The sequence below is a fragment of the Calonectris borealis genome, chromosome 1, assembly GCF_964195595.1.
Source record: "Calonectris borealis chromosome 1, bCalBor7.hap1.2, whole genome shotgun sequence".
Taxonomy (NCBI): domain Eukaryota; kingdom Metazoa; phylum Chordata; class Aves; order Procellariiformes; family Procellariidae; genus Calonectris; species Calonectris borealis.
Window position 1 is genome coordinate 24,724,821 of NC_134312.1, and position 15,503 is coordinate 24,740,323.

The 15,503-nt window shown below is 45.9% G+C and overlaps 1 protein-coding gene across 1 annotated transcript; it reads left to right on the forward strand.

Moving 5' to 3' along the window:
• The first annotated feature begins 1,877 nt into the window (after positions 1–1,877).
• On the forward strand, positions 1,878–14,991 carry GPR37 (G protein-coupled receptor 37). Its single transcript, XM_075150495.1, has 2 exons — positions 1,878–2,567; positions 13,693–14,991. Exons 1-2 carry the CDS (start codon positions 1,878–1,880, stop codon positions 14,509–14,511), a joined length of 1,509 nt encoding a protein of 502 aa, XP_075006596.1. The 3' UTR covers positions 14,512–14,991.
• Positions 14,992–15,503: the final 512 nt, after the last annotated feature.

The following is a 15,503-nucleotide window of genomic DNA, read 5'->3' on the forward strand; positions in this document are numbered from 1 at the left end:
GGGATGCTTCTCAAACTGCTTTATGGGAAAAGTTTAAAACTTTTAAACCTGTTGGGAATAAGCTACACTAAAACTCATAAAAATGGAAACAAGGGCGATAGAGAATCCTTAAGGCTACTTACAGTGAAATATTTATTGTACCCATCTTTGGCAAGCTAAGAAGTCACCCAAATTAAATAAAAATCGGAGAAACAAGGAGAAAGAGCTGTTAAGTTTTTCTGGCTGTACAAAGCCAAGAAACAAAGCCATACACAAATGTTCGAAACAGGAAAGAAACGTAGACCTGCCTCTCCAGGCATGGAAAATATGTGGAGAGGCTTCTGCTGCTGTTCCGCTGCGGGGGTGATGTTTTGAACCCCGTCTCCTTCAATGGCACCCTCGTGCTTCATTCTGCGCTCTCGTATGGGAGCACCCCTTTCTCCCCCCAGCTGTGCCCTCTGCCCCCTACAGCGAGGTGCCCTCACGGGCCGGTAAAACCTCTCTCCATCTTCCACCCAGATGCCGACAGCCTCCCCCAGCACCTCTCACCCTCTATTCCCGTCGCCCGGGATTCGTGCCGGGGTGCGAGACTCCCCGTGCCGGGGTGCGGGACTCCCCCGTGCCGGAGCAAGGCGCTTCGCTCGCCTACCGCTCCCTCGGGCCCCGCTGCCACCTGCGAGCCGAGGCAGGCAGCCAGACCCTGAGACCGGGGCGCTGGCAGCAGCGTGGGAGAGCCGGCAGGCTGCAGAGACGCCCGGGGGCGGCGGGCCCCGGGCTGCCAGGGTGCCGGCAGCGGAGAAGCGGCTTCTGCCGGCGCATCCCCGCCCGGAGCGGCTGCGGGAGGACGGGCGGGAAGGGCAGGGCTGGCCTGGACCCGCGCCCTCCCCTCGCCCCGCCGCCCGGCTCCCCCGGCGGGCGGGCGGCGCCTCGGCCCGGCCCTGGGCCTGGACCCGGGCCGGGCGGCGGATCGGCCCCGCAGCGCCGCCGGGCGGCGCTTGCGCACTGCAGGCCGCCGCGCTCCTCGCCCGCCTCCCCGGCGCGCCTCCGGCAGCGGCGGCGGAGCTGAGCGGAGACGCACCGGGCCGAGCGGGGCCGGGGCGGTGGGGAGCCGGGAGCAGGAGCGCAGCCCGCCGCGAACCGCCTCGCCGCTCCCCGCCCAGCCCCTGCCTGCCCGGGCGGCCACCCCGCTTCTCCGGGTGCCCGCACGGCTTGGGAGACAGGAGCAGCCCCCCGCCCGGCGCCGCCAGCAACTTTGCCGCCCCGGCCGTTCTGGCCGCTCTCCGCCGCGGGGCGAGCGCTTAGGCGGCGCGGTGATTAATCCCGGGAAGAGTTTTGCAAAGCTCTTAAACACCCTAAGCTGCGCGCAGCAACCTGTTTTCTCCGAGGTTGCTGGAGAGGAGGAATTAGTGCTTGCGATTATCCGGAGAGGGGAGGTGTTTTCCACAGGGGACCTTTCCTCACCAATAAAGCCACCAACTGCCCGCAGCGGCGGGAGGATGTAAATAGGCAGCACGGGGCCGGTGCGCCTGCTGGCGAGGAGGCAGCGGTCCCGGGAAAGGGCGGAGCGCCGGAGGGGGGTCCTCCCGGCGCTGCACTTGCTACATTAACTCGGCGCATCGGAGACTGCGACACAACTTTCGGGGTCTGCCCCGGGAGGCGGCGAGAAGAGCCTCCCCGCTGCTCCGCTCGCCGCGCCCCCAGCGCTGGCCGCTTCCCGCGGCGGACCCCGGCGGCAGCGGGAGCCGCGCTCCGGCGGCAGCGGCGTCGCGGCTGCGCCCGCCCCGGCGAGGCAGCCTGTCCCCGGGAGCCGGGCGGGCATGTCCCCCGCTCCCAGCCCCGCCGAGCGGGGCGGCCGTCGCCTCTGAAGGGGAGCGGGCGAGCCCCGCCGCCTCCCGGCCATGCAGCCCCTCCGCGCTCCCCTCGCCCTGCTCTGCCAGGTGCTGGGCGCCTGGGCTGCCTGCGCCCTGGCCCCCGCCGCGGCCGCCGGGCTGCCGGAGTTCCCGCAGCGCGCCCGCTCGCCGCCAGCCCCGACGCCCCTGGTCCCGGGCCGGCAGGCGGCCGCGGCTCTCCCCGGGCGCGGAGCCCTCCCCCGCAGGGCCGACGCCGCGCCCGGCGGAGCGGCGGGGCCGGGCGGCAGCTGCGCGCCCCGCGGGGCGGCGGGGGCCGGGCGGCGGCGGGCGCGGAGCAGCGAGCGCGGAGCCGGCGCGGCGGCGGGCGGCCCCCGCTGGCTGCCCCTGAACGGCTCGGCCGGCGCCGAGGGCAGCGCCGGGGGCCGCGGCAACGCCACGGGGCGCCGCGCCCGCCTCCGCAACCCCTTCTACCCGCTGACCGAGGAGTCGTACGGCGCCTACGCCGTCATGTGCCTCTCCGTGGTGATCTTCGGCATCGGCATCATGGGCAACATGGCAGTGATGTGCATCGTCTGCCACAACTACTACATGCGGAGCATCTCCAACTCACTGCTGGCCAACCTGGCCTTCTGGGACTTCCTCATCGTCTTCTTCTGCCTGCCGCTGGTCATCTTCCAGGAGCTCACCAAGAAGTGGCTCCTAGAAGACTTCTCCTGCAAAATCGTCCCGTACATCGAGGTAATGGCGGTGGGTACGGATGCGCGGGCCTCTGCGCCTCCGCGCAGCCCCCGGCAGGCCCCGCCGCGCCCGCCCGCCGAGGGGACGCGGGCCCCCGAGCACCCTCCTGTCGCTTCTCCGCCGCCGGCCTTCCCTGCCTGCGGGGCCGGCGCTGCCCGCCTTCCCTGCTGCCGGCCGGGGACGTCGAGGTGCGGCGTGGTCGGGGTTTTCCGGGCACTGCTGAGGCAGAGCGGAGCCCGGCCCGGCCCCGCGGCGGCAGGAGGAGGCTGTGGCCGCCTCGGGTCCAGCAGCGTGGGGATTTCTGTAGCCTCAGGCCGAGCGCGTCTGGCTCTTCCTTCCGCTCGCGCGAGTTCTGCCAAACTTCCCTTGCTCCTTATGATCCTGAAAGGCGAGGAATCCTCTCAGGATTAGATTTCAAGTTTTTTGTTCTACGATTTTTGTTTTCCTAAAGTGAAGTGAATCAGGAAAGTGGAAGGAGGGGGTGACTGGGGATAGGCTGTGAGAAGGTGATTGTAAAAAGGACCATCAATGTGGTTTATGTGCTCTTAATTTATACTTCAGCGTTCAAATCTCACATTTATCTGGCTTATCTTTATAATAAAAAATGACCCCAGCTCCGTTTAAATCGCGGCTTCTTGGCAGTTGTTCAGAGGCTCTGTCAAAGAAGCTCTCAGCCAGCTGGCCAGAGTCCTGCCGGCAGCGTTCAGGTTGTCCGCTTTATTTATTTACTGGAACTGAACACTGAGGCTTGTTGGTAGGATGGTAGCCCGTAATTCTGGCTGGCTCTGCTGTATTCCCAAAACCTTATGTTCAACATTATTCTGTAACTGAAAGCTGAGGAAATAACTGTTGATTCCCTAAGAATGAGATATTAAGAAAAAGAAAAGAAAAGAAAAGGAAAAAAAAACCCCAACTTGTTATTAATGCACAGCATATCAGTTTCGACAGCACATTGGTACACAGTAATACATAATTAACTGTCAACCGATATTTTTACAAAAGTGTTTATAAAGATGTGTGTAGCCACTAAATTGCCATTTCTTCTTTCGTATGTGATACGCTTTATTACTGGTGCTATTGGACAAAGGGTGGAGCTGTGCTACACTTAGATGAATTCAAGGCCGGTAGTATACCGCTACATTTGAAAAACTCTGAGCACACTTAATAATTTTGCATTTAAGAAGACATGAAGGAGTAAATATGTATTTGTTAAGAAACTGATGGTACTAGGAGCTTTTAAAATTTCTCAATTGGGTTCTGGGGCTACTGTGTTAACCAATAAAATAAGTAGTACTGTTTCAGTTAAAGTGTAACCATTTCAATTAAAGTAGCTAGTGTAGCTTAAGTGTTTTCAGGACTCTCCTATAGTGACATTTCATGCTTCGTAACCTTTTTTTGGTGCATCCACATACAAAATAGAAATGATTCTTTGTAATGCTGATTCTAATTAAAGATCAGTAATTGAAATTATTTGCATGGCCATGCTGTTCTTCAAAATTAGTTGCTTATGCTGTGCAGCTTTGGGCACTAAAGAGTTTCTCAAACTGAAAGCAGCTTATCTGAAATGTAGTTGCCGAAAATCAAAACTGTAATCCTGAAAAACATTAAGTTTCTGCTATCCCCCCTTTATACTTTAATGACACCCTTTTTTCACTTTAAAGTCCTGTAGATGTCTAGAGTTGAAGTCTTATTCAAGAACTGGCACGAATCCAGTCATGATGGACCAGTAACATGGTGCCTGTCTTAGGCTTAATTATTACTGGGGTCTAAAAGTGAAACATCCTCCTTGTCCCTGAGGAAATTTAATTAATTTATATCTAAGGTACAGATCTAAAAAGATATAGCCTTGGGATTCTGTGTCGCTCCCATAATTGTATATTTTTCATTCTGTAGTCGTTAAATATAATACTCATGTATGCAAAGTATATTCACCATCCTGGGAGCAGTAAGTAAAAGGCTGTATTTCCCCCTCTGTAAACTATAGTCATGAGTGGCAGATATTGAACACCACTAGCAGATTGTGCCTCTCCACATTTTGTCTCGAGCTTGGCGAGGAGGACACTGTCCTGGAAATCAGGATTTGACCCTGCTGAGACGGAGGAGGGAGTTAGAGCAAAGTTTTGCCACTTTCCAAGTGTTGTTCAAGCCTCACAGCTGACAGTGGCACTGACACCACCAGGAGCAATGTAGAGGTGGAGCATGTCATGATATCTGCCCCATGAGCAGCTGCTGCTCCATGCTCTGTCAAGGATTGTTCACAGCAGTGCGCTCATCTGACAGCTGAACGACACTGTCTTCTCCCTTGTTGTAACTCACCTGGGCAGGCTCATCCCCTTCTCACACAATGGGAGAAGGATGAAGTCTTCTTAGCTCCTTGAGAGGAAAGCTGTAGACAGCTATCTTCAGGAGAGGTTTCCAGACCTTCATGGAATACAAATAGAAGCATCTTCCTGAAGATGGACAAATTTTGAGCTGTTGTCTGTGTTTTCTGTAAGTTAGTCCAGCATTTTTTTTCTTTTAAGTGTCTCTTTGTTCCATGCTTTGCATCTCTTTTTTGCATGCCAGTTCTCGTCATATGCTGTTTAGGGAGCTACATGTCTCACCCAGAGTTGTAGATCCAGAAATATCTCACTTTCAAGCATCAAAGACCCTTATTGGACTGATCCCTCTGTCATACCAGCTTGTACTTTCAGAACTAGGGAACAGGGGACATCTGATTATCTAGAGCAAGTGATATGGTGATCACAGCATTTTAACATAACTCAAGCATGCTTTGTATTGTGTTCGAAGGTTTCAAGTGATCCCAGTGAGGAACGTTGAGTTTTCTTAGTTTAGCCTCCTGTGGCCAATTGTTTTTTATTTGTGCTGTTTAATGGGTATTGTACAGAATTTCAACAAGGCATCTGTTGCCAGTGATTACACATATGCACACAGTCTGGGGAAAATGTTTTATGATATCTTCAAGCCCTTTTGTATAGGTAAATGTTGAGCTTCCAGCAGTGGAAGGTCTCCACAGTATTTAATTTAAAGGGCGATTTTCTCATACCTAATAAAGATCTGCTGTCACCAAGTACATTAAGCAGTCATTTCAGCCATATATTGTATCACAGTTTGGTCACTTCTAACTACCTTTTAAAACTGTGTCATGGCTATGCTTGCATAAGGAATGCTGTGCACATGACCGAGGAAGAAACTGAGTAAATTAATTCTTCTGTGCTTCTCACGAGGTCTTTAGGTGATGAGAGTAAAACTGCTAGAGAACAACGCTAGAAAGACAGATGGTTAGTAGAAGTGGATGAATATTATCTCCACCAAGAACTTCATTGATGCTGACGATGGCACGATGCTGGAGGAGCCATTTTGAATGCACTGTGAAGGAATTGAGAAGGGAATGAGAACAACTGGGACAGCTAGTCTGCCCATAACGATGTGTGCAGATGTGCTTCTCCTTGGCAGTTTTAATCCTCTGCTCAGCAGTTCTTAAAATTTTGCCACTTTTCTGCAGATGGTTCAGAAGTATAGCTTTAGGCATGCATGTCTGGAGTGTTTACCTGCACACTGTGTTTATGTTGTCTTCCATATACTTTTCTCAGTATTGCTTAGAATCAGGAGATACAGGGTAAACGACAATACAAAGACAACGGCTTTGGCTAATTCTTCTTCCGCAAGCCCTGCCAATGTGGAACCCTTTTCAGCAAAAGCACTAGGGGCGGAAAAAAGGAGTACAGAACAATATAGTTCCAGTTCCCCTACTTACAGATTTATGCTAGGTCTTAATAGAAAGAAGTGTGGATGTAGACAAAATCAGTAGTTTTACTGTGCTTCTAAATATTTCACAGCTGTTAAATGTAACGGTCCTGTGAAGTAGCATTTTTATTTTTTATTTTAATGCTGGAAGCCAATAGTGAAGAGGTTAAGTAAGCTGTTTAAGGCCCAGAGCAGCTTGCTCAAGATGACAAATGGATTGTGTCAACTAGGACTATCTTTTGGGCTTTAAAAGGAAGCTTGCTTGAGTTGTGTGCATTCTGCTCTTGGAGGTTACGCTAGAAGCTTGACAAGTTTGAGGGGGGTTGTTGAAAGTAGGCATCACTTTCTATGCTGGCAGATTGAGACAAGCTACTTATAATGGAGTAAGGATTTAGAACTGGGGAAGAGTCTAGACTGAGGGTTTGCAGAGACTGATTTAGCGTCTTGTGCAGTCCAGTGCAGAGCAAGAAGTTGCCGAGGCCAGTGATGGTACTCAGCCCTGCACTCAGTGCTAATAAACGTGAGCCCTTCTGCCTTTCTCATACCCCCCCAAAGAAGAGAAGGACAACGTTTGTGGTGTCCTCATCTGGACCATATCATGCATACAAGACTCTGGAGCAGGTTGACAGGGAAAGCCTCTGAAATCTGATGCCCAGTCTCTGCATGTGCTTTTGGCAACCAATTTGTGGCATCACTCCTGTTTCTGGTGGGTAACTTCCAGCTCAGGAAAGCTATCACAATTAGTATTCTTAGTGGAAAGCATAAGGATTGATTTGGCCTGGAATACGAATTACTCTCTTTCCCTGGAGCTGAACCTCAGGGCAATTTGAGGTGAGGCTTTTTCCCCTTTCTCTCTTTTACTTGGTAGAGGCAAGTGAGAGGCACAAAGAAAGTGGCCGTTCTCTGCCTGTTCCAAAGTTGTCAGAAGAGATCCTTATTTTGAGTTTCATTTTAGGGAAGTAAATACATTTTTATGGGAGTTTATAAAAGCTGTGTATTATCTGTCTTTTCTGTGTCTTTTGTTGTGCGGCATCTTCTTCACGTCTCTTCGTTGACTCTAGTCAGAGGTAGGCTCCTGCACCTCCAGGAAGTCCTCTGGGTCATAGACAAAGATCCTCAGAGAGGTTTGCAGTTTCAAAGCTTCATACTGCGAGTTTTCTAGGGCAATGGCTACATGTGTTTTTCACTGAGCAGAATATCTTCAGCACTTATCACGCGATAAATAATTATTTAAAACAGAAGCGTTAATATATGTCTGCCCTTTAGGTATTAATGGCATGATGATAGTAGCTGCTGTTGGCTGTTCTGTCAATCTTTCTTTTCTCTGCAAACCCTGTCCTTAGGGGCTTAGAAGTTGTCCATAAAAATTTGCTTTTGGCTTAAACTTTGCATGTGGCATTTCAGCACGGAAATGAATTTGTGTCAGACTAGGTTTAAAATTGGGTCAGTAATATTTAAGTTACTGGAGAGAAAAAGGCAGCATCTGCTATCCCGGCACCATCGACTCTACTCTCAGCACTGGGATGTCATTTCTCCATATGACAGGATTTTTCCTGCAAAGGAGGAAGAGGCAGATTTTTATCAGCAGTTCCATGTTGTTAATATTAAGAATTAGTGCAGGGGTCCCTTGTGTAGTGTCATGAGAATTTGATCCTCAGTGGAGAATGGAACTCATGTCTTTATTTAAAAAAAAAAATATATAAGTAAATTAAATTTACTTATATGGTAGCATGGTAGATTGCAAACAGCAAAATAAATAAAAATTAAATCCTTTTGTGTTTTGCGATTTTTCCAACCCTCTGGATAAGCATGTGGTGTACTAATGAGTATTTCCAGTGCCCTGACAGTCTGGTTGGCTTTTGCTTCCAACAGAATTCAAGAGCAGCTCTTGGAAGTGGATTCTGATTATGAACACTATTACTCTTAGGATATACAGAAGGATAAGAAACACACAAAGGACATGTGCTCTATTACAAAGGAAAAAAAACATATTGTTGTTCCATGTGTGTAGGACATCTCCATGATAGTAGCTTCCAGAATTACCATCTTGTCTTTTAGATAATTAAGGTGACGTAGATTTTCATCCAGGATGCTTAAGTTAATTGCTAATGTCAGAGGGGTACCCTGGCCTCAGTACTCCTTAGCTGCTGAATTACTTCTGCCACATGACAGTAATGTTCTAACTGATTGACCCTTACCTATTTTAAAGCATAAAGCCATTAATGTTTAATAGCACTTCATCTAAGAAATATAGAGATATTATATTTATTTATTTTTGTTCTTTTATGGTAATGACTGTAATTCTTTTTTGGTTTGTTGCTTTTTTTTGGGGGGGGGGGGAGGGAGGTTTAATTGAAAGAACAGAAATCAGAAATCTAGGTAAACTTAAACAATTAAATAATTTTTTGCAATGGGATGACCTTTTATTTTGTGGTAGTCCAATCTCATTACTGGACTCTGTGCTGTAGGTGTAGAGTAGTACAAAAAAAGTATTGCAGTCTGTACTAACTTTGGTTATTTATCTTAGGCAAAACTGACAAGTCTGCAAGAGCCACCATGTCACGTTGCATTAACATGCTCTAAAGCTATGAATTTGATGTGGATATAGAACAGCCATAATAAGATGATAGACTATAATAGCTTGGGGGAAAAATATTAGTCGTTTATATGATATAACAGGAATGGATATAAAGAGTCTACAGGGTGTCACTGAGAGCTCAGAGATGGCTGGCTAGTAGTCATCAAACTTTTCTGTAGTTCAGCTTTCCTATTACAACAGGAAAATGTTTTGAATACCCATCCTGCCTTGTAACAAAGGAAGGAAGAGTGCCATGTAGTTTAAGAAAGTCTGTGTTATCAACATAAAATATATGTCTTAGAAAATCCAGCTTCAGCTGGTAGAAGCAACCAGCTTCTTTTAACTCCTTTATTTTATCTTGTTCCATATAAACTCAGTCTACATTGTTTCCCCTCACTTCTCCATCAGAAGGCATGCTTAAGGACATGACACCTGAGATGATTAATGGTCCCTCTCATTTCGAGCCTCGACTTGCTCACGGCTAGTTGATCCCCATTCCGTTATATTCACTGTCCTTCGGCTTAAGTAACTTTTCTATCTCAAGATATGCTTATTTGTAGGTAGCAGCAATATCACTTCTTCATCTTCATCTTACTGGACTGAGTGACCCAACCTCTCTTTTATATTCACTCACAGAATTTGGTCTTCGTTGACCTTTTCACCCAAGTCACCTTTTCTGATCTCGTTTCTGATTTTGTTTTCATTATCTTTATCTAGTCAAGCAGATTTTAGTGAGAGAAAATTCAGAGTCTTATTTCCACTGGCATTGCTCACCATACTACGTCTGCGCTGCTCCCCTGGTCAGCCAGAGGCTCTGCTCCTAGAGGCCAGGGCCAAGAGCTGTGGGACCACATCCAAGAGAAGAAGTAGGACAGGCCAGGGAAGGCCTGGGAACATTTCGGTAATTGTTAAAGTTCGTGAAAGGGGAATGAGTATGTTGGAGGGATGGAGAGGAGAACTGATGCAATTAAGCTGAGCATTTCATGAGTTTACTGTTGTTCTCTCTGGCCTCAGTTCCCCAAATGGGTTTTGACACAGTTGACTAACAGCTGGTGACCTAATGACTAAAGGTTTATGCAGTGTCTCGAAGGAGCATCACGGTGCCCACTAACATCCCTGTCAATGCTTTTGAAGGAGCAACAGTATTAAGAGACTCTCTCGTAACAATGATGTCTTCTTTTGTGTGTGTATGCTGCAGCTGGTAATCCCTTCAACAGCGGTTCTCTGCCCAAATAGCGCAGGCACCTCCTCAAAGCAGGCGTTACTTCACCACCTCCTCAAAGCAGATCCGTGGTCCTTCAGTTAGAAACTTGGGGACTTTTCTGATATCATCTGGTAAGAGAAAGATGTAAACTGGTGTCATCCTGAATGTCTGAAGGAGAATCTTCATAGGGACCATATGGAAATAAATCAGACAACTAAGCGATGATCAAAAACTACTGAGCCTGGCTCGCCCTTGCCTTGCCTCATTTCCTGCCAGGTTGTTGGAATTAAGACTGCAGCAGCGTATCAGCATATCAGAAACTCATCTGTTACAACGAGAAGAGCACCATTAAACTGCATGCAGCTTTGCACCACTTTAGGATTTGTTAATTTGTCCTTTACCTACTCCCCATCAAACGAATTATCTTCGTTCTGTGGTTATTTCAGGGCAATGTAACAGATTAAAAAGGAAACTTCTCTGGCTTCTTCCAGGTTTTCAGATTAACCCTAATTATTAGTAAGACTGGTATGAAGAAACACCCCTAAACTGAAATTGTGTGAACATGCAGAATGCATATCCCAGTTCTCGCCCTCATAGGTTGTGAGCAGCACCCGTTCATTTTGCTGGCTATTACTCATAGCCCGCAATGTGGGGTAAGTAACCAGACCCTTAAATCACTAGACTGCCTTTAAGCAAGTCAGCTGCAGTGAATCCCTGTTCATCTGCTTGGGAGTGTTTGTTTTTTGCAAGCTTTTTCATGGCATCACTAACTCTCCTAATCTATAGAAAAGAGGAAACCATTGCCTGTTCCAGAGGAACACTAGCTTTGTTTAGCTTGTTTCATCAGTAAATCCACGGGAGAGTTTTCAAAGCCGACTGCCACTGCTCTTAGTTGTTTCCTCTTGCTCTATTTCACTGTCTTAAACCTCCAAGTTGTTGGTCAATTAATGTGACAGGAACCCCGTAGGTTATGTTTGTTCATGGTAGACATGTCTTCTTTCATTAGCCCAGCCTTAACAGCTGCAGCGTTTTAATGTTTTAGCCCCTGTACAACAGCCTGTTTGCAATGAAATGCTAAAGCAATAAAAGCGTGTGCGTTGGGGGCGGGGGAGAGGCTCACGTAAGAGCTGAGGGGGGAATATGTTAATGCGCAAAACCTCAGATTTTCTTCTGTACTGCTGATTTTTATTTCAATCCCTATTCATTCCTGAATCTCAGTTATTTTCTTGTCTCCCGTAATTGTAGAGAGCTGAGTCCTGACCCTTTTGTTATTCATGTTGGGTGTTCTGGCTAAAGGTTTTGCTGTCACTCTAAGGAATTTGAAGACTGTACACACATTTAAATGTTTTGGAAACAAAGTTGCTAGCCTTGAATTTAAAAATCTGACTGTTAGCAGTGATACATGAAAATTATCTTTCATTAGCTAAGTTTATCACTGTTCATTAAGATTTCCCTGTAACTGTAATTTTTCTTTTAAATTGTTTTTATTTTTTTCTGTATTTACAAAGCTTTCTTTGAATCTTGTCAGACAGTTTAACTTCCTAAATCAATAGGTTTGCCTATGAAAAATGTTTACGGTACTGCTTTGTTATCATTAAATGTTCCTGCAAGTTAATTAGTAAGAGATTGCATCTTACTCATTCCACCTTTTAGGAAGCTGCTTCAAAGAATTCTCCAACTATGCCAATGCCTGACAGTTCTAATCCCAAGTGCCTAATATTTTTCAGTGATACTCAATTTTAGCAATCTGATATCGCCATTAAATATTGAAGGCCAAAATTAATGATACATTTATGTAATTGTGCATAATTGTACTATCTATCTTTGCAGAACTTTTTACAAGAGATGCATAAACAGGAATATTTTAGAATTATGGTGGAAATCAGAAAGTATTTTTTTAAATCTACCTATATGAAATTTAAATATATCATTGCACATCAAATTTGGGTAAGAAAAATTATAGTGAACTGCCTAATATTACCCTAGATTTCCCAGTTAATTGCACAGACACTTTGTTTATTCATGATAAAAGTAAGCATTCTTTACATTTATTAGGAATATTATTTAACAGTTTCTTTTCTTTTGCATCAACACATTTTCAGCATAACAGAAGCATGCGAACCCAAGAAAATAAATGAATTAGAATGCAACAGGGCACCTAATCTTTCTCCAATTGAAGTTAATGGGAGTTCTGCTTTGAATTTGAACTGAAGTTGAATTTATTGGAAATAGGATTAGGCCAAAATGCATACAGTCTTCTTGCAAATTTCTTTTTAGGAAATTTAATTATAAACAGGATAAAATGATAGGAAATTATGTTTCATGACAATACAAGATTTCTATTCATGCATAGAATGATGGTTATTAAAGCTCGAGAACATACGCATTGCTCTGTACTTGCTCCTTACAGTATATAATTGAGAGCTCTGTCCAATCCATCTTTAAATCATTTAAACAATGAAACTTTGGCCATTTCTCCTGGCCTGCAGTACCCTGTCCTACAGGATGTTTCCTATGAAACTAAGCCTGGATTTTCCTGTGAATTTTTTCTAAATTAAATGTTGAAAATAGATTATTAAAGCCTAACTATTATAGTGAAGGTCGGTTTTGCACAGGCTCTGGAAGTCTGAAGATTTCAGAAACAGTCTCTTTGAACTCACAGTACAGGGTGACTTTATGTGCCTACATCCCATCAAAATTTCACTTAAAAGCCTAAGTCCACAAAAACAGTTGTTGGGCCATACTCCATTCAGTAGATGCCTAATCCGCGGGGTTCCTAAATTTTGTAGATATGGAAGGTTTCGGTCCCCTGCATGTTTGATGAACATGTGATGTGGGCGTAAGTTCCTACTTCTGCTAAAGAAAGACTCTCCCATCTCTCCTCTTTTGACTTAAATTCCAACCCCTGTGGTGGAATTGATCTTTCTGAAAAACATCCCTTAGAAAAATGGTGGGGGGGAGGGGTTTAGTTTTACATATTGGTCAGTTCCTCAATTTTTTTTCCATTCAGCGTTGCACAGATGCTGGCATGGGCCCCCAGGAGAGGATGACACCAAGCTGAAATAAATATTTGTAGGCAGAAAACCAGAAGGATGTACCTTTGGGATGCATGCTGGATGATAGTTCAGCAAACACTGGAAGCTAAGTTCTGTCTGGGATGCTTCTTTTGATGGTGCTCAGCACCATGGTGCTTAACTGTCTCCTACACTGATACCCCTAAACTAGGTTTTCCTTTGCCTTTGTCAGTCAAGGGGCTAGACTTGACTGGTGTTTCAGAGTACAAATTGAGCTCTCTTTAGCTATGCAGGAGTATAAACCTCTTCCAGAGAACAGCTTAGTGGTAAGAGCCTTCATCCAATGTACAATAAATTAATTCCCTCTTTAGCCTGAGTGAGTTCAGGCCTTCATCTTCCGTCTCTAAGAAGGCTGCCATCAACAGGGGACCAGGGGACTTCTGAAGGAGATGAAGTTTTCCCACTCTCCACCGAATAACGGACTGTACTCTTGTGGCTGTCCTTTTTTTTCCCCTTTTTTCCTTTTTTTTCTTTTTCCAGACAGCACCTGTATTAACTTGCATTCCCTTTTCTCCTTCCCAGGTAGCCTCTCTCGGAGTCACCACATTCACCCTCTGCGCCCTCTGCATCGACCGATTTCGTGCCGCCACCAACGTGCAGATGTATTACGAGATGATCGAAAACTGCACCTCGACGACGGCCAAACTGGCCGTCATCTGGGTGGGCGCGCTGCTGCTGGCCCTGCCGGAGGTCGTGCTGCGCCAGCTGGCAAAGGAGGACCCCGAATACAGCGGCAGCCCACCGGGGGAGCGGTGCGTGGTGAAGATCTCCACCGCGCTACCTGACACCATCTACGTGTTAGCTCTCACTTACGATGGGGCAAGGCTCTGGTGGTACTTTGGCTGCTATTTTTGTTTGCCTACCCTTTTCACTATTACCTGCTCCCTGGTAACAGCGAGGAAAATCAGGAGGGCGGAAAAGGCTTGCACAAGGGGGAACAAGCGACAAATCCAGCTGGAAAGTCAGATGAACTGCACAGTGGTGGCTTTGACCATTTTATATGGGTTTTGCATCATTCCTGAAAACATTTGCAACATTGTGACTGCCTACATGTCCACAGGGGTCTCTCGGCAGACTATGGACCTCCTCCATCTCATTAGTCAGTTCCTTTTGTTCTTTAAGTCCTGTGTTACCCCAGTTCTCCTTTTCTGCCTCTGTAAACCTTTCAGCCGAGCCTTTATGGAGTGTTGCTGTTGCTGCTGTGATGAATGCATCCAGAAGTCTTCAACAGTGACAAGTGATGACAATGACAATGAGTACACCACAGAACTGGAGCTCTCCCCTTTCAGTACCATCCGTCGCGAAATGTCCACTTTTGCCTCCGTGGGCACTCACTGTTAATTGACCTTAGGACTTTATTTCCTGTATCTTTTTCTTTTCTTTTTGCTTCGTACTTTTCTTCTTGAAGCAAAATGCAAGGAAAAAAAATTATTATTGAAAACTACTCTGGAAACCAATCCGCATATTAACAGTCATGCTTTGGAAAATAATTTGTTTGGTTATTAAAATGAAAGAAAGAGAGAGAAGGAGAGCCAGCACTCAGTTTTAAATCATGATATTTTGTATGGTGCTAGGATTTTATTGTTTGGGGAGGAGAATCCGTATCAATCCACTTTTATTTAATTCCATAGTATTTTTTTGATAATCACTGTAAAATGATTATATAGACACTGTGGGTTTTGCAAGATGTTTCATGTAAAAGGTGTGGTGGAAAGTATTTGAAGATAGTTTTAATCCAGTTACTGTAAACTATTGTGAGAGGACTTGGACTTCAGAAAATTTATGAAGTAGCATAAAAATAAATGAGGTTTTATTCTTTAACTTCATTGTCAATCTGCATTTAACAAGGACACCTATAAGTAGTATTAAATTCCTTTAATAAGTAAAAAAATCTTTGCTTTGCATAAAATAATTTAAACAGCCATATTTAATTTACCATTCATGTACTTACCCTTGGAGGCAATAATTACAGTGTTTAAGGAAGATGGCTATAATGGTATTAGATTTACATGAGTGGTTTTTTTTAGTGTATATTACAAAGGTTCAATGTGCCTCATTGAAGAGTTCCTTCTTAACCTGCAGGTATATAAAACCTGAGTTATTTTGTACTTCTTGTGAAGAAAGATTTGCTTTCTCACTAAATTCTGTCTTGTGTGGTTTCAAAAACAAGTTTCTTTCCAATTTGTTGTTGGTTTTACGTTGAGATTCTCAGTCTCTGTATATATAGCTCCAACTGGCTTCAGACAGAGTCCTGTTGCAGAGGAAGGCATTCTTTTGCCAGAGGTTTGCTGACAATAAATGTGAGGGACTGAAACATGTGGAGAGTGAATTCC